Source organism: Phaethon aethereus (assembly GCF_964289735.1).
Source record: "Phaethon aethereus genome assembly, chromosome: 1".
NCBI classification, from domain to species: domain Eukaryota; kingdom Metazoa; phylum Chordata; class Aves; order Phaethontiformes; family Phaethontidae; genus Phaethon; species Phaethon aethereus.
Window position 1 is genome coordinate 56453835 of NC_138575.1, and position 26202 is coordinate 56480036.

The 26202-nt window shown below is 38.7% G+C and overlaps 1 protein-coding gene across 1 annotated transcript in view; it reads left to right on the forward strand.

Moving 5' to 3' along the window:
- Positions 1-253: 253 nt before the first annotated feature.
- IFT56 (intraflagellar transport 56) overlaps positions 254-26202 on the forward strand; it is a gene marked incomplete at its 3' end in the record, with an annotated part of 57158 nt that continues 31209 nt past the window's right edge. Inside the window, exons 1-8 of the mRNA XM_082014016.1 lie at positions 254-492; positions 896-988; positions 7243-7357; positions 15208-15257; positions 16867-17012; positions 18326-18497; positions 18906-18980; positions 20137-20239. Coding sequence (XP_081870142.1) covers positions 355-492; positions 896-988; positions 7243-7357; positions 15208-15257; positions 16867-17012; positions 18326-18497; positions 18906-18980; positions 20137-20239 — 892 coding nt within the window. The 5' untranslated portion in view covers positions 254-354. The remainder of the gene's footprint in view (positions 493-895; positions 989-7242; positions 7358-15207; positions 15258-16866; positions 17013-18325; positions 18498-18905; positions 18981-20136; positions 20240-26202) is intronic.

Genomic DNA, 26202 nt, shown 5'->3' on the forward strand with positions numbered 1-26202 from the left:
TGTCCGGGGTGCCAGCAAACTGGAAAGACTGACTTGAGGGGCCGAGCCCGGTCCCTTGGTCGCTATGGACACCGCCGCCCGCCGCCATAGAGGCGGAACTCTGGGGGGCGGCACCAGTCGCCACCCGGCGCCTATTCGCCGCCGCGCTCGGGTGTGCGCCGCAGCCTTCCGCCGTCCCGCGGTTACCCTGGCAACGGCGCCGTCGGTGGAACGAGGAGTCTGGGCCTGGCGGCAGGATGGTGAGTGGCGGTGAGGTGGGGGGCGCGGGGCGGGCGCGGTGCTTCCCTCACCTCGGGCGGGGGAAGCCCCGCCGAGGCCCCACTCTGACCCGGCTCCGTTCTGCTTTGTGCCCAGATGCTCTCCCGGGCCAAGCCGGCCGTGGGGGGTACCCCGCCGCCAGGAGACAGGCGGAGGAAGAAAGGGAAGAAGGTTCCGCAGCTGGAAGAGCTTCTGGCCCTGAGGGACTTCACCGGCGCGATCGCCTTGCTGGAGGTAACGGCCGCGGCGGGGGCGGAGACCGCGGCCCGAGGGCGCCGGCGGTACGCTGGCTCTCCCGCTCCCAGTAGGAGAGCGATACGGGCATTGTCAGGCCTGTGCCCGACACGGCTGCGAGGCGCGATGAATCCGTTCCCTGCCTTGTGTCCCCCTCGCCTCCTCCCGCACCCGTTAGGCCCTGTTGCGGCAGCTTTTCCCCTCACTTCGCAGAACTAGGTTTGGCAGGTGAGGGTTGCCTGCTGCTTCCCTCAGAAATGTGAGGGCAGCTCCACTCCAGTAGCATTCCACAGCTGTCAAACCATTCATGATACAAGACGGCCTAGTATTACTTGATTATCTGTGCAGCTTCATAAACTGTGTGGCAGCTGACAGAATTCTTGCATACTTTCTTCTCTACAAGTTTAAACGGCACGTGGGTGAGCAGGAGGAGGATGCTGACCTTTGGATCGGATATGCTGCCTTTCATCTGGGTGACTACAAGAGAGCACTGGAGGTAAGGTGGGGAAATCCTACTCAACAAGGTTGGAAATTGGGATGTTGTGATAAAGCAATATCAACAAGATGAACACCTTCTGTAACAGGGAACAGTTCTGCCAGCCAGTTAAGGTACAAATGTACAGTAATAAGGCAGATGCTGTGGAAAGCAGTTTGGATTGCAAAAAAAAATGGTTTTGCTATGAAAATAGACCTTTTTTTACGTTACCTACTGTCTGATTTAATTAGGCTCAGTAGCCTAGTTTGCCCTTTTAAATGCCATCATTCGTGTCCTGAATTCTCCATTCCCTTTTTGCAGCTAGCTTTCCACAGTTTTGTTTTTCAGGTTTAACTATGTCTTTGTCTTCGTTGTGTAGCTGATCTGTAATATGCATGCTTTTCTAATTCTTTCTTTAGAGGTTGATGCCCCTGGCCATTTAATGTACTTTATTGTTCTTTATGTTTTCTTGTATTAGGTAATTGAATTCAATGAGACATTCTTATTCTCCAAAAGCTTTAAGTCACTAAAAGACATGTTGATTATTCAAATATGCATACATTTTTAATACTTGCACCATACAGCGCTGTTGTGTCTCTTTAGGTGTATAAGTCCATATGCAATTCTTTCTCATGTGTCCATTTATGTCTCTGATGAAACCAATTTGTTGCCAATCAATTTGTTGCCAGTGTCCCTGGGATCCCTTTATCTTCTCGGCTGTGCTAGCGTATTTCTCTGTAGAAAAAAGTAAAGTAAAAAGTAAAGTAAAAAGTCAAGTCCTAAAAAATTTTTGTTGTCTGCCTTGCTCTGTATCTCCAAAGGCTGGAATCGGTGTGCACACCAGAACAGGGAGTAGTGTGGAATGGTGTGGTGATACCCCCAAGGCTGCATATAAGCTTGTGAAGACTTGAAAGCAACTCAGTCTGCCTGAGTATCGTTTGTCTTGTTGATGTATTCCTACAGATGTGAATTGCTGGGTCTATAAAATGCTGTATTGCACCATTTAAGGACTGTTGGTTTCAGTCAATGTCAGCTGGGGGAGGTCTCCATCAAAATTCACTGTGAAGCGTAACTGTGAAGTATAGCTGGTTTTGCAGTCTTCTAACTTGCTTTCTTTGGAAGAGGTATTAAAAACAGATTATAATTTGAAGTATTAACGAAAGAAAATAACCATAGAGAAATAGATAATAGAACAATGATGATATTTTCTCTTAGATAAAATTAGGTGTTTAACAATAATAATACATGTCCACGTGCACAAGATTCAAACACCAGGTGGAAATAGAATTTCTAAAGCTTCTGAGTAAGCTCACAAGGCACTTTCCTCCTTAAAAAATTGAAGAGGAAACATCATTGGAGATGTTAGAAATGCTCAGTGAATCAAATTGATAGTATACACAGTATAGAATGTAGAATAGTAGTATAGGTCATAGCAGTAACTTGCTATTCATGTTTAGAGTTGTGGAATTTAAAGATTATGAATGTTACAACCAGCTGCTGTAGTTAATTTATATCTAGATGTTAGGTGTTAATAGGGAGTGAAAGATTAAAAAAAGAAAAATGTTTGTATACAAATGAAAAATAGCTTGCAATTTCCTTGAAATCTGCTATTTGTAATACCCAGAGTAGCTTTTAAATGTTTCCTTCAACGAAAGAGTAACAGCTTTTGTTTTTTTTGAGATTAGGTTTTGTATGTGGTGTTTGATGCACCACTAGGTGCTGCTGTTGATTCAGGCTTTTAAAAACTGCAACATAGTCGTCTTTTTCCCGTTTTTCTGCCCAAGTAGGGGCAATAAATGTTTGTAAGCATGGTTTGTGGTTGGTTGGTTTGTGTGTGTTTCAGACAAATCACAGGGCCTATCTTTTCAGATTTAAGACTGAGTTTTGGCACAGTGATAAGCCCTGATAACTTTGTCATTTTGTGGTGGCATGTGAGAAATGAGCCTGTGCATCTCAAGCCACTTTCTTTTGGGACAGAACACCATAGTTTTAATTCCCAAGCCTGTAGTAGTCAGGGGAAAGAGTGGTGACTGTGGAGGCTGAGTTGCCTTTCAGTGGTCATCTTCAGGGTTGAAGTGTAATGCTGTTTCTTCTCTGCTGTGTTACAGAAGTATTGTTGGTATATTCTCCAGGACAAATTCCTTGATTATCTATACCCTCTAGATCTTGGAGCGCTCTAACACTGTCAATAAAATACTATGGGTAGAAGATTCTGCAGAATTCTCCAGAGTGACATTACACACTACCTAAATGATTTCCACTCTTAAGTGCCTGCAAGTGACAACACATAGTCTGTGTCACTATATTCCCAGTTCATGGTTTGTATTCCATATACCTGATGAAGTTCTTCAGAAATTATCCTGCTCAATAATCCTTTTACTTATAATGATACTTTCACAGTAAGCCGGGTGTGCTGGTTGCATGGCAACTTTTGGAGAGGCTTGGGAATTGGGGTGAGGTGACCATCATCCACTACTGGGACAAACAGGGAAAAAATTAAAAACACACAGACCTCCAGCTCCAAGAATATCTTTAAAGGGAATGACATCAAAATATCTGTCACATTCACGTGAGAGAATTCACATTCTCTTATCATAGACACACCAACAGTCAGGTGTTCTCTGCATAGAGCGCTAACCTCAACTTCACTAGAGTCACACTTTCCCCTTCTTAGTAAGTAGATGACATTGTCAAAGGATATGCTACCAGCCCTGGTCTGGTGGGATCATCCCTACTGCTGTACACCAACTTACAAATGGTACGGCACTAGACTCCACTCTTCCAGCAGTCATGGTGGCAGTCCCTCCCTGGGGACTGTCTAGCTTCCTTCACTGGCAAGTTGATTTTTACCAACACTGAAGGGCTCATGTCCTCCTGGCATCATATGGCAACCAGAACTTCCTTAGTGGATGGCAGCATCTAATTAGTTTTCTGGAGTCTTCCACATCTACTATCCCTAAAGGGGAAAAACCCACTTGTCTTTTTGCCATGACTTTTTCATAGCACTTGCGAAAAATTTCTCAGTGTCACCTAAGACCCAGAAGCAGAGCATCAGTCCAATGATTCTGTTTCTGAGCTGCCTGACCTTATAAATCAAAGCAGCGGGGAGGCTTATAAGACATGTTTGAGGTATTGACAATTTAAGAGAGGAATTGGCAAGGGCAGGTTGGGTTGGCTGCTAGGCTGGGTTCAAGAACAGGTTTCACATTTGCACTCTGTACCTTCTGACTGGGCTTAGGCACACAGGATGCTGGCATGGTACAGCTGCCAGACATGGTAATGCCATTCTGTCCCCTCAGCTGCACATGTGAAAGCAAAGCGTGATCCCCAGGCCACAGCCTTCAATGCATTGTTTCTGTCAAAATCTCACAAACTACAGCCAGCAATTCCCACAGTCTTTCCTATATGCTGCCTCCCTCTTAGCAGAAAATCAGGAAGCATTCCATCTCTTTACTGGATGGGACCTTCTGCCTACCCTGGCTTTGCTCAGGATAGTTTCAGTCAAATAGTAAATCATGAAAGGAACAGGACTATACTAGGGTAATGGTGCATCCATGAGCAGTATCTGGTCTTGCTTGAGTACTTCTTGCTGGAAGTGTGAGAATACAGGCACACTCAAGATCCTGACAGCTGAAGCTTCTTGGCTTCTTAATCAATAGGCTTCTCTGTCGTGACTGTAGCCAGGTTACGATGAGTATCTCCACTCCTCCTTTGAGCACTTGTGGGACAGCCCTATACATTGGCCTGTTTATTGGCTCTTCAGGATATGTGTTTATGGGCTTGGAGAATCCAGGCAAGTAATAAGGGTGTGGAGCAGAATCCTGCTGGCCTCAGCATTGTCAGTAGGTGTCCATGGTTGTAGGCAATCAACCTGGCAGCCTGCTTTTAAGGAAAAGTGCATGTGTCTTGTGATGGGGACGAGAGGTGGCGAGGGTGAAATAGCAGAAGTTGTTATGCTCCTGGTTGGCAAAAATATGCCACAGGCTGGCTGTTGGGAAAGCTTTTGAAATATTTATATTGTTTGTTTTTGTTGTTTTTTTGGAGATGAGTGCGGAAAGGTCTTGTCTTTGAGAGACTGATGTTGAATGCCTTTTAGTGAGGAAAGGGGCAACGGCACATAGTCTGGGCTCATGGCCCAGAACTACAGGGTAAGGAGCACTAGTAGTCCGTGTTTTATTTACTGTGTTTCCATAGATTCACACTGGTACTGCTAGAGCACTCTTTATTTATTGCTTGCTTTGAATGACCAAGCCAGAACATGACTTGTGTTTATGCACTTTGTCTTTTCTAATTAATCTGCCTGAAGCCATAGCTGAAAGAGACCTTTGGGTGCATTTAATCTGAACAGATTTTGAAAGATTCCAGATGGTCCCAATAAACAGCAGTGGCCTGTCTCTCAGAGCTTCATGACAGGCCTGCGTCAAGATTGAACTGGCCTTAGTAGGAAAGGTTGGCCTCTGTGTAAATGTTTTCTTTTTTTTTTCTTTATTTTTTAAAATTTATTTTAAATCTTCTTGAAGGACAGCTAGTCTCTGAAGTACTAGCAAGATTGAGCTGGTCTTTAAGGGCATACCTTACCAATATCTTCTCTGTTTGGGAGTGCAGTTTACTTTCACTTTGCAACAGAAAAAAAAAATTATTTATGCTTGCAAACTATAAACTTTATTGTTGTCAGCATGTTTCTGTTCTTGGGACTCCCTGTCCTTTGGGCATGGCTTATTTTATCTAGTGCTATATATACATTTGTGCCTTTCCCCCAGAGGTAGGAAGTCTTCCACCCATAGTGGCACAATATTGTAAACTCTCCCTAGGCAGAGGGAAATCCCAGTTCATATGTTTGGGGGAAGAGTACAGAGTCAGCAAGGGGTTGTGTTGAAGGGAGGAGGGATGAGAGGCTTATGGTGATTGGGAGTATGTGGATGGCATTCTTTCAGCAGGTCTTGTGAGAACCTTGCTTTGCCTTGTGCTGCCTGTTGGACATGGCTGGATGGAGAGCGGGAGTACTAGCAGGAGGCACTTTCACTTGGATGCTCCTTCCTAGTAATTTAACAGCAACCTGACAGAGGCGGGGGAGAAAAATGACATGGAGAGGTTTCCCTGCCTCTGTTTTTAGTACCTGTTGTTATGCAGAGCAGAGATGTTTATCTTCAGGAATATCACTGTTCAGTAGCTGCAAAGGTTTTTTTCATAACAAAAGGTAGATCGAAAGATTGATCTGTTAAGTTTTTACTGTTTCATGAATAACAAGAAATGGAGCAGTTTATGTGGCATTATTAAGGGATATGTAATGAATGTGGATGTTTAAGAAATATCAGAATATGGTATCTAGTGTTTTTCTATAGCTGTTGGGTGTAAATCTTAAAATGGGAAATGGTGAAGTTAGGCACAGTTTAGTAGTATTTACTATAATTATATCTTTTATCTATTAGGAAATCCTGAATTTGCCCAATACCAACTTGTAAGCTTGTATTTTAATTCAGTGGTCTCCAAACAATTTTGATCATACATTCCTATCAGTAAGAAATTTTTGAGCACGCACCCCCAATATACATATATACATATGTGTATATGTTTATAAATTATAGACATGTACTAATAAACATACACAAAAATATAAATTAAAAAGGATGTGATAAGGATGAAATAAACAGTGTTTTAAAAATATTTATTTTAGTTATTAATGGTATAAAAAAGATTGTCTTCCTGCACCTGATGGTATTGTCTTGCAAAACCGCTGGGGTGCGCACACTCCACTTTGGAGGCCATTGTTTTAATCTATACTAAGACACTATCTACAGGTTTACGAGATTTCTCTGGTGTTTATGGCTCCCAGGCTTTGATTGGAGGAAAAGTTAGGAAAGCATCCAAAAAGACTGATGAAAAGTTGGTTATGTTGATGACTTTATAACTTTAATAAATTAATATTTTAAAAATCTAAATAATAAAACATTTTCAATAATATATGAACATATAATAATACAATTTTTTATATTTATAACTTCAATATTGACAGAATTCATGCTGCTACAGTGAAGATTTGTAGCACTGCTTGGACCTGTTGTCGGTTCTACTGCTGTAAACAAAAAAAAGCTAGGCATATATCTTAGGTTAAAATCTAATAGTTTAGTTGTAAGAACTCCAATGAACTTGAGAATAAGTCGTGCGATCTCAATACTTTACAATGTATCATTAAAATGGTGGAAGAAAGAATGATATTTAATGCAAGTCTGTGCTGTTACGCATCTTTAAAAAATCAACCCTCTCTTCTGTTACAGGAATATGAGGCTTTAACCAAACAGCCAGCTTGCAATCCAGATGTTTGGGTGAATCTTGCCTGTACATACTTCTTTCTGGGAATGTATACACAAGCTGAACAAGCAGCCTTGAAAGGTGAGATATATGACTGTGATGGAAGGGACTATTTGTTCACTTGAACACTTAAAGTGATTTCCAGAGACACTATTCAGTGCTTTTTTTTTATAGGCATAAAGGATACTTTTGAGCAAAGTTTTTCGGGTTTGCGTTCTTTGATGATACAATTTGCTTCCTATAAATACCTTGGGCAGGTGGAGCATCTGGAACCTAAAGGAGCATCTGGAAAATAATTTCTCTTATTAATTTCTAAATACAAAACCCAGCACTTGCTGACCAGCAACAAAAAGTTACTTTTCTTTTGACTGATTCCATGTCCCTGAGCCAGTGCAGATGAAGCTAATTAGGCTAGTGAAATTATCAAAAAATAAGCATCTGAGAGAGTTCAGCATTCTCCCTGATGTGGACAAGAAGTCTTGTTTAGATAGTTTGAGTGACTTAGTATGTGGTCTTGTTGCCTTGTAAGTCAGATACTAGGTATCTGATTCTTCAAGGCATGGAGTTCACTGCAGTCAATACAGTTTTACTTTAATCTGAACATGCGTGGGACCATTTAAAGAAGAGGAATGGGAATTAAATTCCAAGGCAATTTTTACTGCCTAAAAATGTTTCTGCAGTTTAATTTTGTTACCCATCACTTTCTATTTACCTTAGTGAAATACATTGTTTCCCATAACCATAGTATCTCAGTGCTTTCTAAGTAAAATTAGTAGTAATGATGTTCTCAGTCAATTTCTGACTCTTGCCTTTTTAGGATAAAACTCTTATTGAAGTATGGGTTTTCTCTTTTCTTTCTTTAATCTTCTAGTCTTGGGCTGAAAATAGGGCAGGAAGAAAATAATTGTGTACGTTCTGCTACTGTGGAGGAATGTCTTCAAAAGGACAGTATTGCTTTTTTTTTTTTTTTAATAATTAGATTCTCATATCCCTTCAAAATCCTCTGAAAGATCATGCTGCGCTTGAATCCTACAACTGGAAATGTTTTGTTTCCAACTGTAAAAAATTTCATGCAGAGCTTTGTGATCTGTATTGTTCAAGAGGTGTGTAAATTTCTAATATTCACAGATAATAATTTAATCTTTAATGTACCACACATTTAGCTTTGGAGATTACTATCTAGGACTTGAACTGGAATCTAAAAATAATTGGGCAATAGAGCTTGAGGTGTCACTGTGACCTAAACCATTGGGGAAGCAAGCGGCTGCATCCTGTACCAGTTGGAGTCATTGTCATCAGCTTCACATCATGCGAATTACAGTAATCCATTCTAGAGATGATTCACAGCTGGGCATGCACCTTTATTAACTGTGATCTGGAAGTGAGGGAAGGTTAATTTTTTCATATCCCTTCAGATTAGTTCATAGTAGCATGGTGAGTGGCAGGGTAGGGGGTGCAGTTAGTGGTACTTGGGTGCTGGAGGCAAGGGCAGGAATATTAAGAAAGGAGTGCAAGACATAGGCAGTGTAGCTGAGGGAGGGAACGGAGAATAACTGAGTTCTCACGCTAGTAATACCAGTTCCTGATTTTATGTACTTGTTTAAGAAGGACATCATGCCAGCTTTTATAATGAGATGCTAAACCTTTCTTGTGAGTACTGTAATACCGATGATTTCTGGCTGCTTAAGCTTGGTGGGGAGGAAGTCACAGATGAAGATTTGTAACGCTTGCCCTTTTTCTGTTGAAGGCTTCCAAGTGTCATATATTCCCCTTTCCGCTCCCATCACTTCAGTCTTTCTTACATTGAGGTTGGATCATTCTATTTTTGCTCAAGGGAGATCCTCTTTTAGTTTTTTTAACATCTTAGGATTGCATCAGTTACGGCTGTTTGCAATATATTATTGACAGCTGAAGCCATAACATCTTGTGTTCTCTTCCATGGTTTTGCAAAGATCCTGAAGATGCAAAATATACTTCACTGGATATAGACACAACAGGTGAAGTCTCTGAAAGAACACCATTTATCCAGTATAGCTGTGAATACTGCTGAAAAAATTATAGATAGTGTTAGTGTTGGGCTGCTTACCATTGCTATTTTGGGTTTATTTTGCCAGAATTCTTGCATAGTGCTCACTGTTTATTGCTGCAGTTACGCTAAGCCCCTGAAAGTAGCATAGTGCTAAAACAAATGAGGGAGGAATAATTTATTTTCACTATAATTCTAAATTTCTACAGTGAGGCAATCCCTGTGCGAAATGGAACATAAATGTCATCTGGCTTTCTGGAATAGATTTTCCATACAAATACGTAAATATCTAGAAATCAAATAGAAGTTCCTTCTTGCCATGTACTGTTGCTTAAGAAAATTATTAACTGAGGAAAAATATGCAGGATACTTAAAAATTAGGAAATTAGCATTAAAAGCCATGAGATAATCATTGCATTTCATACAAGATATATAGTCCACAATCTCTTGTGGAGCAACGTTTTATGTTTATTTTATAATAGGTGTGAAGTGTTCTCTTAGCTTGTCATTACTTAATTAAAACTTCATGGTACACACTCTCAGGAAAGAATAAATCTGTATATCAAAAGTGATATAAACCAGAATTACTGCAAATATAACCTAAGAAGTAGAGCAAAAAGGCAGTAAAGAAAAATCCTTATTTGAAGGTTTTTCATTACATTTGCACTTTATCTCCTCTAGGCTTTCTTCCAAATTCCTTTCAGACATTTTTGGCTTCCCCTTTTTCCCTGCAGTCCCCTTATATTACAGTTACTAATGTTCCTGGATCTGGGGTGAAAATACAGTTACTTCAAGTCAGCTACTGTTGTTTCATAGTCATCCCATAGTGAAGCTGCCAAGATGCTTTGTTTACTCCTTTTGCATCTGTGCTCTCATACATTGGCTGAACATAGGTTTTCCATGCAGTGTGCTAGCCCATCTAGTCTTGGAAGAATGAGGCTAAAAGTCTTCATCTTTGTGTAATAAATAGTAATAATAAGATAATACTATTTTAAAATTATTAAAACAAATAGTCTTATGTTGCATTCTCAGTTCCTATGCCTTGCAAAGGACAAGGACCAGAAACAGCCTGGCACATTTGCACAGTGATCCTGGCAACTGATCCTAGTGTTTAGAAGCCTACATAGTGCTCTCAGAAGCCGTTGGCTAGCACACAAAAACTAACAGTGTTCTTTTAAACCACAAAATGGGCACATAAGTGGGGCTGCAGTTCAATGTTATGAAAAACAGTCTTTTAGGATAAAAGGAATTTTACAATTAAATTTAAGATTCATGCACAGACAGGGTTGTGTTGCTGAACCAGTCATTAAAGTTCTTTTTTTTGTTTTTCCTCCCTTCTAATTTTTCATGGGCAAAGCTTTGTAATTACTTTAGTTCTTCACAACTCTGCATGTGTCAGATCTGAATGTGATTTAACTGGACAGAGATACTTCTCATTTTACAGCCTATACTGGAAGAAGCAATGTTGTACAAAACCAGAACAGAGATGGGTTAGTAAGAACAATGACATTTTCCAAACTAGTTTTGCTTATGCATGTGTCACCGAAATGGGGAATAAACCTCGTAACACCAATGTAGTGTTAAAAGGCAGGCATTCTTTATTCACGGCGCCGGGAACACGGGGAATAGTTTTCCCAAATTGTGTTCCTTCAATCAGTCTAAGAAACATTCTTTTATAGATACACAAATATCGTCTATACAATGATTGGTTAAAAATTCTTCACCTAACATGTGAATGACTGCGCATGCTCACTATAACTTTCTAAGAATTTACTTCCTTGATCTTTTAGGTCAGAGGGTTTCTTGAGTGGGTGGGTGGTCTCTGAGTCGGTGGTCACAATCTCCCCCTGCCAGAATTACCTTTCCCTCTAAGTTCATTTAAACTTGGCAACACTAAATAGACCTTTACGGGCTGTTGGCACAATAAGTAATTATTCATTCCAAAGTCTTTGTTTCCAGACAAGAAAATTACATATTACACTTCTACATCATTGTTTAAACCCTTGATACTTAAATCAAGATGGAAAGGATTGAGTGGACTTCTGGACAGCATTGTTGGTGCATGACATGTTTCTATAGTTACAACTTGCTACAAATTCACAAACCTATTTTCTAACCCTATTTTATTTTAATTCCCTACCACCTTGGTTACACATGTACTAATGTTTGCCAGGTGTCAGATGGTTGTCACCAGTGAAAATGTGCAGTTATAAGCAGGCGTGGAAAAGTTGCTAGGTTTTCTTGTTCTTAAGATTGCATGTTCACCTACATGCAAAATTATCTGCTCTCTGCTTGTACTGTATTTCTTGAGAACAATAGTTAATTTTCATTGCATTTTAGCTATGGTTTTGAACTAGCAGAGTTTGATATACATAACTTTCAAAGTGCACAAGTGAAAATATCCATTTATACATATTTAAACTTTTAAAACTACTAACCTTATTTTCTTGGTTTGCTTTTTAAAGTATAGCGGAAGCTACAGAACTGGACTAATTGGTAGTGTTTTGCTTCAGTGATCTTAAACTTTGCTTAGGCATGACTGAAATGAAGTGTGTATATGTTGCAAAGAACATAGTTGAACTGTCTTTTAAGTATTTTGGGAATGGGAAAATTTCAATAAATGTCCTCTGTAAATTTCATTCAAGAAAATTCTGAACAGTTGAGCTATGAAAGTGTATGTAAGTGTGAACCTCGCTCTTGGACATTGTTTTTTCCAAATGTTTTTCTCATACCCTTGCATTTTCCCTCCACCAGTGAGACTGTGGTTCTGAGGCACAGAGGGCTCCATTCAGCTACTGTACTCAGGTGAACAGGGCATTGTTTCTCAGGGACAGAAGAATAAGGTTTTCCTCTGGTCATATTTTCTGTGCTGTCAGGCTGGAGCCTTCTCAGCACTGTTCCATTCCTACCAGCTCCTGCTATGTATGTTTAAGATGTGTTCAGTGTCTGTTAATGTGTGAAGTGCTGCTATAGTGTATGCATTATGTCTGCTCGATGGGATTTGTTAATGCTGGATGCATGACCAACATTGCCTCGTACTCTTACGAGAGGGCATAAATGCCAGATTGTCCATGACTGTATTTTACTGTCTTGTGGCAGCAATATGAAAGCTACCAAGAGCCTGAGCTGCCATTTCTAGTGAGCTTAACTTTTTGTTTAATAATTAGTGGAGATAGGTAACTATCTTCACTCTTTTGGTAGCTATTTATTATATTTTAAGAAATATTTTGCTAGGTGCCTGTTCAGTGTCAGCACATAAAAATATACAGAACACTTTTAAGAGCAATGTCAACTCTGACTTCAGTGCCTGGAACATCAGCACTGATTATGACAAAAGTTCTAGCGTAGGAATATCAGTGTGTTTTCTAGATGGAAAGAGATATATCCTATCCAGCTGCCTCAGTGATATCTTCAGCACAAGGCAAATACCACACGTGGACCAGTGTCTATTTTGTTGCCATGCAGCATTGTCATCATATTCGTTATGATCCCTAGATTGCTTAGTACTGATTTAAAAAATAAAAAAAAAGTACAGTCGTCGTCTTGAAAAAGTAGGACAGGGAAAGAAGATTGTGCTTCCTTGTGGCATTAACAGATAAGTGACAATGAAATTTGATAGCAGCAGAGAGTAATAAAAGAACAAGCCTAACATCCCTTAAAAATCATTATCTCTGATGAGGCAGTTGTATCACTTCCTGCTCCAGTGAATGACAACAGCTTTATCCGATATTCATAACCAAGTTATTTCTGGAAACTGACCTTATTCATACATTTCCTTGTCTTCCTCAAAAAATGCATTTGGCACTGGGAGAAAAGAAACTGCTGATATCGAATGTTTCCATGGTTCTGCTTACTATATTGACAGGACTATATTTTTGGGGGTTTTGCCCTTCTCCTCCTCTGGCTGGCATTAAGTAAAAGTGTCTTATTTTAAAGAATATCAGATGGATGGATCAGGATGTTTTCTCTCCCTCCATATATCCATGCACACCATCAGAACTCAGGTTTCGTCTTTTGCCTGTTTTTAGGTGTAAAATAACACGGACTAACCCTGCAACTTTGGCCAAGAAGTAAATAATAATGTTGATTTCAGATCAGATGCCAGGTTTGTGAGGGCAGCACTGCAGTCATTGGTTGACCAGTCAAACAAGAATTCCTCAGTTTAGATTCTTGAGGGAGTATTGCTTGCAAGTCACAATTTTCACAGTGAAATTAATGCTAAAATCCACTCAAAAAAACCCAACCAAAATGTACTAAAAAAAGGAACATTGCTGTCTTTACCCATAGTGCTGTGATTATACAATATGTTATTTTCAGTGTAAATCGCACAATCTGTCCTGCTTGTATTTTTGGAGTCTTTGATGATCAAATGTTTTGAATTGTGAAGGGTGGTTGTGGTTGGTTGAAGTTTTGCACAAAAGCACATGTGGGGTCCATGTGCAGCTCTTCTAAACTTTGATATTAAAACCTATCAATTAAGGCTGGGGCACATGTGGAGTTACCACAATATCATTGCTGACAACATTTTGAAGAATGTGCATTTAAATTAAGGTATCTGACTTCCTAACTCAATAAAAATTGTTGAAATTTTCAACAAGAAATAATTGCTGTACCTATCAGAAATAGGTGGGCAACCATACACTGCTAGCCTGATGAGAATGGCCTGGGTTTTGGCATAGTCCACTGTGTTACAAAGTTTTCTTACTATGTGAAGAAAGAGTAAGAATTCTGGAAATCTCCCCCTAAAAGAAATAATCTAACTTATTACTAGAAAATTCTGTCTTGGACAAGGGGAGGGAAGAGGTTTTGGTGGTTTGAGCCCTTTTTCATGGTTTAGGATGTCAGAAGAATTATAGCCTTGTGTTACAGGCCATTGCTTTGCTAACTCTGCACTTTTGTGGCCTCATAAACACAGTAAGTAATTCTGCTTTTTGTAAAGATTGCATGTACATCCTTTCTGTGGAACATAGATTGCCAGCTGGTTGGTCTGAGCAAGAATGAGAGTGCTCATTAACTTGAGTAGGCTAAAGAAAATACAGGAAACAAGGGAAGGCTTTTTGCAAGATTCCTTGCAAAAGAAATTAATAGCTCTGTTGGACGAGGACCTTTGTCACTCAGTGAAGCACAAGGCTCTCTCTAGTGACTTAAAGCTCTACAGTTAACAATTTGTGTCATATTGAGTGAGTTAAATGGAATTCCTAATCCTGCTAGAGCAAGAAATTTCATGAACTTTAGTGGCTTTAGAAAGGAGATGTCTCCCTTTAAATCCCTCACCATATCTTAATTTGAATCTTATCTGCTCTGACTGCAGGATTCTTTCATGTGCCTTTTGTTCCTAAGGACAGAAGAAATATTAGAACTAAGTATAATATAATGTGCATACATAACAAAATGGTAGCAGCAATGGGTTTTGCAACACGCTGGAAGTTGACAAGATTCCTAGAATTATGAATCACAACTTAATTCAAATGTGACACATTGTAGAAGGAGCCTTGATTATGAGTTCATCTGTTGCTGCTTTTCATTTTGTAAAAGATGCTGTGCTGTCTGTCACAAACAAACAGAGAATTATCCAGAAGGCCCTGCAGGGAAATGATAGTGCAATTCATAAAAGTTTTAAGGCTCGTGGAAGACATAGGCCAATCAAAAGTTATTTTCAACAGGGATTTCAAAAGAAATGGTCAGGGAATGAAGATAGGAAGCAAGAAGGCCTTTAAACCGCTCTAAAATTGGTAGAATTTGCCCCAGGGCATGACCTGCAAAGGCTATGTCAGTGAAGAACTGTACTTGGGCTAGTTAATGAAAGAATATGGGTGCATGTGTGCCTACTGAGAGAGAGTTAAAAATATAAAAGAGACACCTGAGTTGTTCTTTGCAGCAATACTTACTTAATTTTCCTTTTCAGCACCTAGGAGTCGTCTCCAGAACCGTTTACTCTTTCACTTGGCTCATAAGGTATGATGTCTTTTCTTCACTCATGCTTTCTTGTTTTCTTTTCAGTTTGGTAATGTGTAATTTATGCTTAAAATGTCTGTGGTGGCAGGAGAACAAACGTTTTCCATAACTACCTTACTGTCTTAAAATGTGGAGGAGAAAGTAAGTGTGAAAACATGGTCTCAGAATAGATGCCCTCAGCATATATCTATGGAAAGTCTTACCAATGCACTTCATAGAAGTCATACAACAGGATCCTGATGGTATTTTTGATCACGAGGAACCTGTAACTTGAATAGAATCAGAAATGTATACGCCACTATTTTTCTTTTTCTTTGAAGTGTACCAAGTTTTCCTAACTTGCAGTTGTCTTATACTTAGCAATTTGACCAAAATGGTCCATATGCTATTACTGATCCTCCTAAGTCATTCGGTATCAAAGAAGTAATATTGTTTATAGCTTGAAATTTACTTTAATTTCAACAACAGTTAAATGCTTATTTCACTTACCACACATAGCTATCTTCACTTAAACTTGGTTTTGTACCATCCTGTGTTATACTTAATAAGTATTGTGCTACTGAAGAGACTGAGTTGAAAGAAAGTATAACTCCTGAATGTTAGCTTTGATGTCAGATTCTCTTTACTTAAATCTCTGTTAAGTTTAGGCAAGAAATCTTAAAACATTTTTGTAGTGGCACTGGTACTTACAGATGTCTGTCATAAAGTTGAATAATTCCTAGTTCATCCAGTTAGTCTTTGGAAACAAAGGGTTTTTACCAGACTATGAAGCCCATTGCCTTTAGTTCTGTTAAGCAAATTCTCTTGCCTTTGTACTGGTGTATCATTCTGTGACTGGCTCAAAGAGGGAGGAAAAGGATGTGAGCAGATAGATGAAAAACAAATGCATAAGATAGAATTTGTGTGTAAGAAATTCATAATTACTGTTGAAACATCAGAATCAGCAAAGCAAAGCACTGGAATAAGGGACTTGGGTATACTGCTTAGGTGAATAGCCTCAACTTTACTAATTGTAATACAAATATAAAGCGTATGTTTAACTCTGTTGCTTGTTTTTATCCTTGTGTGTGTGTTAACGTGCTATACAGCAATGCTTTTAAAAATAAAACTTAGTTAAAGAAACAAATTTTAAGGGGATGATGAAAGAGGATTTGTTAGTGCTGTAAGGAAGTCTTGTGAAAATTAGTGCTTGAATTAGTCTTGAATTTTTCTGCTATCCAGGAGAAATAAGATTTGGATCTACAAAAAGGAAAATTTCTGCTGGCTCAAATAATAAGTCAAATCTTGTGTTGCAAAATTCTGTTTGTGAAATAATTAATTCAGCTCTTCCCCTCTTATCCGTCAAGGCATGTGACATGTAATTATGTCTAAATCACACCTTAAAGGAAAATGTGTACTTAGTTTTAGCCTTGCATGTATCTAGTTTCAACTGGTCTGCCTCTTTAATGTTTGTCTTTCTCCACTGGTCAGATTAATTTTAAAGTAACAGAGTTTTTCCAGATGTTTAATATGAATCACCTACTGCTTGCCAGCAAGGACAAAACTAATCCAGCTAATTAAAACGTTTTTCTCGCTGAACTCTTCTGAGAATGTGTCACACTCTTTTTAGTTCAGTGATGAGAAGAAACTGATGAGCTCTCACCAAAATCTGCAAGACATTACAGAAGATCAGCTTAGCTTGGCATCTATCCACTACATGCGGTCCCACTACCAAGAAGCTATTGATATCTACAAACGCATTCTTCTTGATAATCGGTGGGCATCTCTGCTGTAAACCTTATTGCAGTGTCCCTGATACCGTTGGTATTTGAATTCTATTTAGTTCCTTGGTTTCTGAAGGTAGGACTTTTCCCCAATTACTATGTTCCTTTCCCACCATAAAGTGTGCACAAGTTGCAGTCTCCTCAATTTTCTTCATTGCAAAGCATTATTGAAAAAATGTACGCTTAAAAAGAAGTCTGTTCTCTGTTGCTTTCTTTTAGTGATATTTTCATGTAATTCATTCTGAGAAATTTTTTTTTTTTGTTACTTACTTCTTCTGAAATTATATATGGTTATGTACCTGCTTTGTCTTTTTCTTTTTTCCTCTCTGATGGCCAGTCTGGTGACCCTTGCTTGTGATTATTGACTTCCCCTTCACCTCTCAGCCTTTCTAAGAAGGATTCAGTTCTTAGTTTTTATGTAGAGAGTTCCTTGCATTCCTTTAAGTCTGAAATTCTTTCCATTTCTATTTATCCTGCTATAACAGTTGGTGGTTTTTCCTATCATATTCTGCAAGTTCTTAGTTCAGAATTTAAGAAGGAACAAATTGAATTCTTAAGTGGCTGAAAGTATTGTTTAATAACATAGAAACTGCTGTCCCAAAATACATAGCTATCTTTTGGCAGTATCTCCATTTGAATGCTTCAGAGAAGTCAATCATAATGTATATAAGTATGTCATGTAGTGCTCGTGGAAGAGATTTTAACTTGCAAGTCCAAATTTTCACTTTAATTATTTTAACTCACTCTTTTAAGAGATTTTTACCCTTCATAATAATTATCCTTTTACTTATGTTTCCACAAATGCCTGTCTTATTTCTGTGTCTAGTTTTTCTGGCTTGATAGCTTGTAATGGCAAGGATTTTTTGCAATAATGGTACTTGGTATAAGATAATAAGATCCATTAAAATATTTTCAAAGTTTTATGTACATATTAAATGTCTTTGCACATATTGCATAGAAAATCTTATTCTGCCAGGCCAAATACAGTGCTGATGTTCTTTGCACTTCCTCAGTGTGAAGTTGCCACCATTTCCTGGGTTTGCAAACCAAAATTTTGTAGGTAATTCTTTAAAGTTGCAGTAGCTGCCACTGAGGGGAAAAAAAAAAAAACGCAGATCTGGATCTGTGCAATCTTAGCTAACAAACTAGAGCTTTAAAAGCTCTGAAGGATTTCTCAGAAATGCCAGTCTTCATGTGCTTGTAAAAGAGGTATAGACATGTGACAGCTTTATCACTGAGTTTAATGTTCTGTAGTATAACTACCTGGTGGGATTTAAATGTTCTCTTTAATCCTCTTTCCTGCAGGGAATACCTGGCTCTGAATGTATATGTGGCCCTATGCTATTACAAACTGGATTACTATGATGTATCACAGGAAGTGCTAGCTGTTTATCTTCAGCAAGTTCCTGACAGCACCATTGCTCTTAACCTTAAGGCTTGTAACCATTTCCGACTTTACAATGGGAAGGCTGCTGAGGTATCTATTGGACAGCCCTTCAGTTCACCTTTGTTTTAGTTAAAGATTCCGTACACGTTTCTTTTCCTTATTATCTGTCTTAATCAGTAATGTTGATAGTGGCCTTTATCTTGTCATTGTGTCCTTCTCTTAGGAATATCACCTATTTCAGTTTCCCTGATATTAAGCCATCTGTCCACATGTGTGCCCAGTGGTCTTAGTTTTCCCAGCCCACTTTTGATCTTGTGTCTGTATGTATTATCCAACTGCTAAAATCCATCACATAGAAGTGGGAAGGCAGAAATCTTCCAGTGACCCAGCACCACTGCAGATGTCTTTCTAGCAGCTTCAGAGCTCATATGAAGCTCTGTTTATGCTCATGTGCTTTTTTGTTTTCATGTTAAAATTTTGGAATGTATGTAATTCCAGGCAGAGCTCAAGAATTTGACAGACAGTGCCTCATCATCTTTTGAGTTTGGCAAGGAGCTCATTAAGCACAATCTGGTGAGTAATGTATTTCTGGGATTTATTGATGATTCATAAAATTGAGTATTTTGGTGATTGCAGTCCCAGTTGAATCTCTGCCGTATAATCCCATTCCAGAAATCCTACATGTATAATCAATGTGCCATCAAGTGTATTTTTTTCCCTGTCAGTTTGAGACTGTGTCAAGAAAATAATGCTATTGCTTTTACACCAGAAGGCATATTAAAATAATTTATGTCCTGTAAGAATATTTCTGCAAGATATTTTGTGGAGCCCAGTCAATAAGGACACTGTAGAAACAACTCAGAATCCAAAACCCTGAACTCTTATTTAGTACAAGAAGAATGTGAGTGGAATTAAGATACCTTGGGAAAATGGTCTTCATCCAAAAAGTAGTTAAGGCATTGGTAGGGAAAAAGATACTGATAAAGCCAAAATACTTGTGTGTTCTGCAGTAAGAGAGTCACTAATCGCCTGTTAATTTACCCTGCTGAACAACTGGTATCAGTAGATTGCTCTTATTTAATGATGGCAAGTTGCTTGTTTTGTCATTTTTCAAGAGCAGTCACAATAAGATAATGCTTTTTTCCCTAAGAGTTAAAACTGCTTTCAAACTGGACTTTTGTAAGTTAACATTCTTTGTTTTGAATGTTGGTCTTTTCGACAGTGGTTTATTGAATTAGATTTTGTTGGAGGAACTGTGATGTGAAACTAAAGTATAAGAATCGACCGAAGTATACTGAACTATAAAGAATTGACTGCTCCTGATCATTTTAGGATCTTGTGGCATTTTAAACAAGTGTAGAGTTGTTAGCCTAATTTTTTCATATGAACATCATAAGCAAATTGTAATTCTGTATGTGTTCCACTCACTCTTGTCTCAAACCATATTATACTTTAAAATCTTTGATATATAATGTATCACTGCCTTGAGCTGCTAAAAGCTGAAATAAATTAATCTTTACTGATGGATTTAATACTTTATATTCTTCAGAATAAAGGTTGTCACACATCGTAATTCTGTGGTTACATTAAGGCAGGGATTATGCTGATGCCAGTGCCACTGACCTCTTCCTACTGTTAATACAGGAATTTAAGGATTAATTTCCTTGAGTTAAGAGATCATAGACAAGATTTTGATACACAGTTATCAATATGCTGCTTTTCTTTGCAGGTGGTGTTCCGAGGAGGAGAAGGGGCTTTGCAGGTCCTGCCTCCTCTGGTTGATGTTATTCCTGAGGCAAGACTGAATCTTGTTATATACTATCTCCGGCAAGGTAAATACACCTTCCTCTGACTTTTTCATAGCTTCAGGGATGACATTCATTCATCTGATCTCAACTGACTATTCAATTAATTTTTTTTTTCTTTTCAGTCAAATGTAATTTATTTCTTTTTCTGTTCCTCTGGAAAATAGTGAATGCAAGAGTTCCAATGGCTTGCAGATAAGGGCTTTAATTGTGTGCAGTCAAATAAACCTACTTTGTAGCAGAGCATTGGAAGTTCTTGGGTTGCTGGAGATGGCTTTGGGGATGGTGGTGTTTATATGTTTGTAGTGAGAGGACCTCTCCTCTGCCTGAGATATGTAGGAATGGCAGACATATGTCCTGTGAAGGCAAGGACAACTATTTCTGTAGATACGGAACAAACTTAACGAGCCAAAGTGACTATGAACAAGGCTACAGTTTGTGAACAAAACATTTCATTCCAAATCTACTTTACAACACTGAAAGAATGCAGGTAGGTAGCCAGAATCAGTTGGAAAGGATTTTCTACTTGTTTCTGTCCTTATTTGGCCAACTCCTTTGAATTTTATCTGAGTGTAGTTTCAGAGCTATTCCTGTTCTCCCATTGTGTTTCTTTATTCAACAGTGAGTTGACTGGCTGAGTGATGAATAGGTGTTAACTGCAGTCATCTAATATAAGGTGATGTGATGATTGCTTGGTGACAAGATAGTTTAGGTGACCAGAGCATCTGAAAGCAGAAAAATGTCTTTTTTTTTACTTTTTAAATAAATAAAGTCCATACCTGCGATTTTTTTTTCCAAAATGTTGAAAAATTACCATGAGAAATGGGGAGAGATTCTGCTAGCAGAAGTCAGTCACACCAACTTTATATTCTTTGCATAGCAATAAATTCATCAGAGAATTTGAACGTACGTAAACATAGTATATTGAAAAAGCTCTATGAGCTTTTTACAGTGTGATTGACTTGGAGTTTCAGATACCGATTCTGAGTAACATCGTTATGATTTGTAATCAACAAGGTTGGTGAGATTTAATCTTTGTAGTTGTGTCACCGAAATTGGGAATAAGCCTCGTAACACCAATGTAGTGTTAAAAGGCAGGCATTCTTTATTCACGGCGCCGGGAACACAGGGAATAGTTTTCCCAAATCGTGTTCCTTCAGTCAGTCTAAGAAACATTCTTATAGATACATAAATACATATTCATTATCGTCTATACAATGATTGGTTAAAAATTCTTCACCTAACATGTGAATGACTGCGCATGCTCACTATAACTTTCTAAGAATTTACTTCCTTGATCTTTTGGGTCGGAGGGTTTCTTGAGTGGGTGGGTGGTCTCTGAGTCGGTGGTCGCGATCTCCCCCTGCCAGAATTACCTTTCCCTCTAAATTCATTTAAACTTGGCAACACTAAATAGACCTTTACGGGCTGTTGGCACAATAAGTAATTATTCATTCCAAAGTCTTTGTTTCAAGACAGAAGAATTGCCTTCACTATGTTATATTACACCATTCAGACTAGTTACACTGTTCTCTATTTGCTATCAGAGAACAAGACATACTACTCTTAATTCTGATCTTGTACAATTACAATGTTACATACTGATTAGATCCTTGATGTTTAAATCAAGATGGAAAGGGTTGGGTGGACTTCTGAGCAGCATTGCTGGTGCATAACGTTCTTATGGTTACATCTATATAACCTTATTATAATTCCCACCACCTTGGTTACATTTCCCCCTTTGGAAGTTTTGAAATAATCTCTTTTCAATACTTCCATTACAAATTAATTTTCTTATTAACATTCAATCACTTTATTGTATGATGGTGGGAGCATTATTAGTCAGTCCATTTAGATTTTGCAATGACTACAAATCTGTAGTCATTGCAAGTGTAATTTTACGGTCGATTGCCGCTCTTTTATAGAATTCTCTTTTCAAACAATGATAAATGAATAACACTCCCAAGAATATTAGTAACAACAATAACATAGTGCTAATCAAGGACTTAACCCAAGAACTCAAGTTCCATGCCAATCCACTGAAAATTTTATCAAACCAATTTTCTTGCATGTGTTGTTGCATTTCCTGAGTATCCTTTTCTATTTTTCTCAATAAGTCCAAATCATATTCAACATCCTGGGTAGTGTTTGGGATATGTATGCAACAATGATCTATCCTATCGCTCAGGTATCCACAAACTCCATGTTCTTTTAGTAAGAGCATATCTAGAGCCATCCTATTTTGTAGGGTCATTTTCGAAGTGGCTTGTAACTGTAAATTTAGTTGTTTAAATCCTTTCCTTGTTTTATTGGCTAATCTTTCCATGTGACCTGTCAACTTATATAACCAAGCCCTATTCCTGTAAGTTGACAAGGGAGTCAATAAGGATTCTAAGGCCCATCCAAGTTTCAGTCCTGTCGAGGGTTCATTCCAATCATCATCATCAATTTGTGATCTTTTTGTCCATATTAACTTTAAATTTTCAGCATCTCCTTTAAAGGGATCTTTCTTCCAGATTGGACATAATGTCGGCATTCCTAAAGTGATTTGTTTTACTTTCCCATCCACCGGTAAATGGGTGATCCAAGTTCCATCACTCATTGCCCAAACTAAATGCCCTTGGCTCAGTATTGTAGATTTCCCACAACTAAATACTGTTCCTCTTTTAATTTTATATGTATTTAAATCATTCTTGAGTCCTCTACACCAACATCCATGATCATTTGACTAACATTCTTCTTAATTGGTTCAACATATAGACAAACTCCTCCTGGTGCAGAACTCCACGGATTGAGTTCACCATTCGATCTATATACGCCTCCTGATCCTAATTTGGTGCGCTCTTCTTTATTCTTTATAGGCTTTGTTTTTGCTTGATTACAAATTGATCCTGCCATCCACTAATGGGAACTTGCTCACAGTAGGTACTATCATTATTGGATCTCTCATTACTCAAATTTGTTGTTAGGATTCCCCATGGAATTGATTCACCTACTGCTCTTGGAATTGGAAGACATGTGGTTATTTGGGTTACATTTTGTAAATTTGCAAATTCTTTTATCAATCCGACCATTAACTTTTCTTCTGGAGTTCTCCTTGGAATGTATATTAGCTGCTCTGCTTCACTTTCCACTTTCCCTTCCAATTGATCTATTGTCATCCCAAACAATGCTCCCATCATCATCAGTTTCCAGGTCAAAATCCACCTCTCCCATATTTTGCAGTGATAACTACCCTTTCTAATCATGTTTTAAAGTCAATTTTGCAGTTTCTGGATCCCTGTTGATAACTTTCTATGACGAGGCTTTCTTCACTCAGGTGTAGTGTATCCACGGTTCCACTCCTCCTACCTTGATTGCAGTATAAGTCGTTAACAATACCTGGAATGGTCCCTTCCACTTTTCTTGCAGTGGTTCAGAGTTCCAAGTTTTTATATATACAGGATCACCTGGTTGATACTGATGTACAAGCATATCCAAGGCAAGTGACCTAGTCAGCACAATATATCTCCGAAGTGCTCCAAGGACTTTTCCTAAAGAAATTAGATACACTTTCAAATAATTTTCCCCAGCTACCTTCATATCCCCTGGGATTAAAGGAGTCTGGTACGGTTTACCATACAGGACTTCATATGGACTTACACCATCTCTTGATCTTGGTTGAATCTTGATTCTCAAGAGAGCTAATGGTAAAGCCTGTGGCCATTTTAAAGATGTTTCCTGGCAAATCTTACTTATTTGTCTTTTTAATGTTTGATTCATTCTCTCAATTTTTCCACTCGATTGTGGTCTCCAGGGGGCATGTAGGTCCCATTTTATGCCCAAAATTTTACTGATTTGTTGAACTACTTCTGCCACAAAATGTGGTCCTCTATCAGAGGACATTCCCATTGGCACTCCAAATCTTGGTATTACTTCCTTCAATAATATCTTAACTGCTTCCCTAGCTTTGTTGGTGTGGCAAGGGAAAGCCTCTGGCCATCCAGAAAATGTATCAATTAACACTAACAGGTATCTATATCTATTTTGTCTGGGTAACTCAGAAAAATCAATTTGCCAGTAATCTCTGGGAGAATTTCCTTGTTTTGTTACTCCTAAAGGTGGTCTCCTTTGGCTCATGGGATTATTTTTAAAGCAGATTGGACACTTAGCTATTATTGACTTAATTATTCCTGTCATTCCTATGCACACTACAGATGTTTTTAAACTCAAAACCATAGCATCTATTCCCCTCATGCTTTTCCTTCGCAAGTTCTATCATAATTTACGGGGTTACTATTACCTGTTTTTCCAGCGTTACCCACCATCCTTCTACATTTTGTGATGCTTTTAATTGTTCTGCTAATTGCTAATCCAATTTATTGTATTTTGGTTTTGAATTTGGAAATTTTATTTGTTTTACTGGTACTAGTGCAAGGATACCCCATTCTGCGGCCTCTTTTGCAGCTTTGTCTGCTAATCGATTACCTATATTTACAGCCGTCTGACCAAATTGATGAGCTTTACAATGCATTACTGCCACCTCCTCTGGTCTCTGCACATCTTCCAGGAGTTGGAGAATTTCTTCTTTATACATTTTTGATGTTCCTTGGGTTGGCAGCAGTCCTCTTTCTTTCCAGATGGCTCCATGAGCATGGATCACACCAATGCATATTTAAAATCAGTCCAAATATTTACCCTTTTTCCCTCTGCTATTTGCAGAGCCCGCCTTAATGCCACCAATTCTGCTTTCTGGGCTGAGGCATTTATAGGTAGTGTCCCTGACTCCAATACCTTGGAGGTGATGACGACAGCATATCCAGCCTTTCGTTTTCTTTCTTGCACAAAACTGCTTCCATCTGTAAATAATTCCAGATCAGGGTTTTCCAGAGGTTCATCTTTCAAGTCCGGTCTACTGGAATAGACTTGCTCAATAGTTAACAGGCAATCATGTTCTAAATTTCCTGTTGGATTTTCTGTTGATAAGAATATTGCTGGATTAACAATCAGTGTGATTTTCAATTCCACATCATCTTGTTCCAATAGGACAACCTGATACTTCAGCATTCTGCTGGGGGGTAGCCAATGACCCCCCTTTTGCTCTAGAACAGTTATTACCATATGCAGTACATACACCACCATCTTTTGACCCATGGTCAATTTTTGAGCTTCTTGGATCAGCAATACTGTTGCCGCTACAGCACATAAACATCCTGGCCATCCTTTACTCATGTTGTCAAGTTGTTTAGAGAAGTACCCCACTGGTTGTTTCCAGGATCCCAGCCATTGTGTCCGCACTCCAAGAGCCAGATGTTGCCTTTCATGTGCAAACAGCTCAAAAGGTTTGGTCACATCAGGTAATCCCAGAGCAGGAGCCATCATTAATGCCCTTTTCAGTTCTTTAAATGATTTCTGACATTCAGGTGTCCAAGTCAGGTACCGCTCCTTGGATTCCTTTAAAGCCTCGTATAGTGGCTTTACATACAATCCATAGTTCAAAATCCAAAGTCGGAACCACCCAATCATTCCCAGAAAAGCTCGCAATTCCTTCAGGCTACTAGGTTCAGGAATTTGACAAATAGCTTCTTTTCTTTCATTTCCTAATCGTCTTTGTCCTTGAGATATTTCAAATCCCAAATAAATCACTGCTTCTTTTCCTATCTGGGCCTTGTCTCTTTAGTAAACTGGTAGTGATTTCTAAACATTTTTCTTTACTTTCTGCTGCTATCAGAATATCATCCACATACTGTAACAATGTGCCTCCCCCTTGGTTCTGTTTCTTCCATATCTCTAGTTCCTTTGCCAATTGATTCCCAAATATCGTAGGGCTATTTTTGAATCCTTGTGGAAGTACAGTCCATGTTAATTGTGTCTTTCATCTTGTGGTGGGACTCTCCCATTCAAAAGCAAATATGCTTTGGCTTCCTATATCCAGAGGTATGCAAAAGAAGGCATCCTTTAAATCTAGTACAGTAAACCATTTATGTTCCTCTTTTAAGGAAATCAGTAGA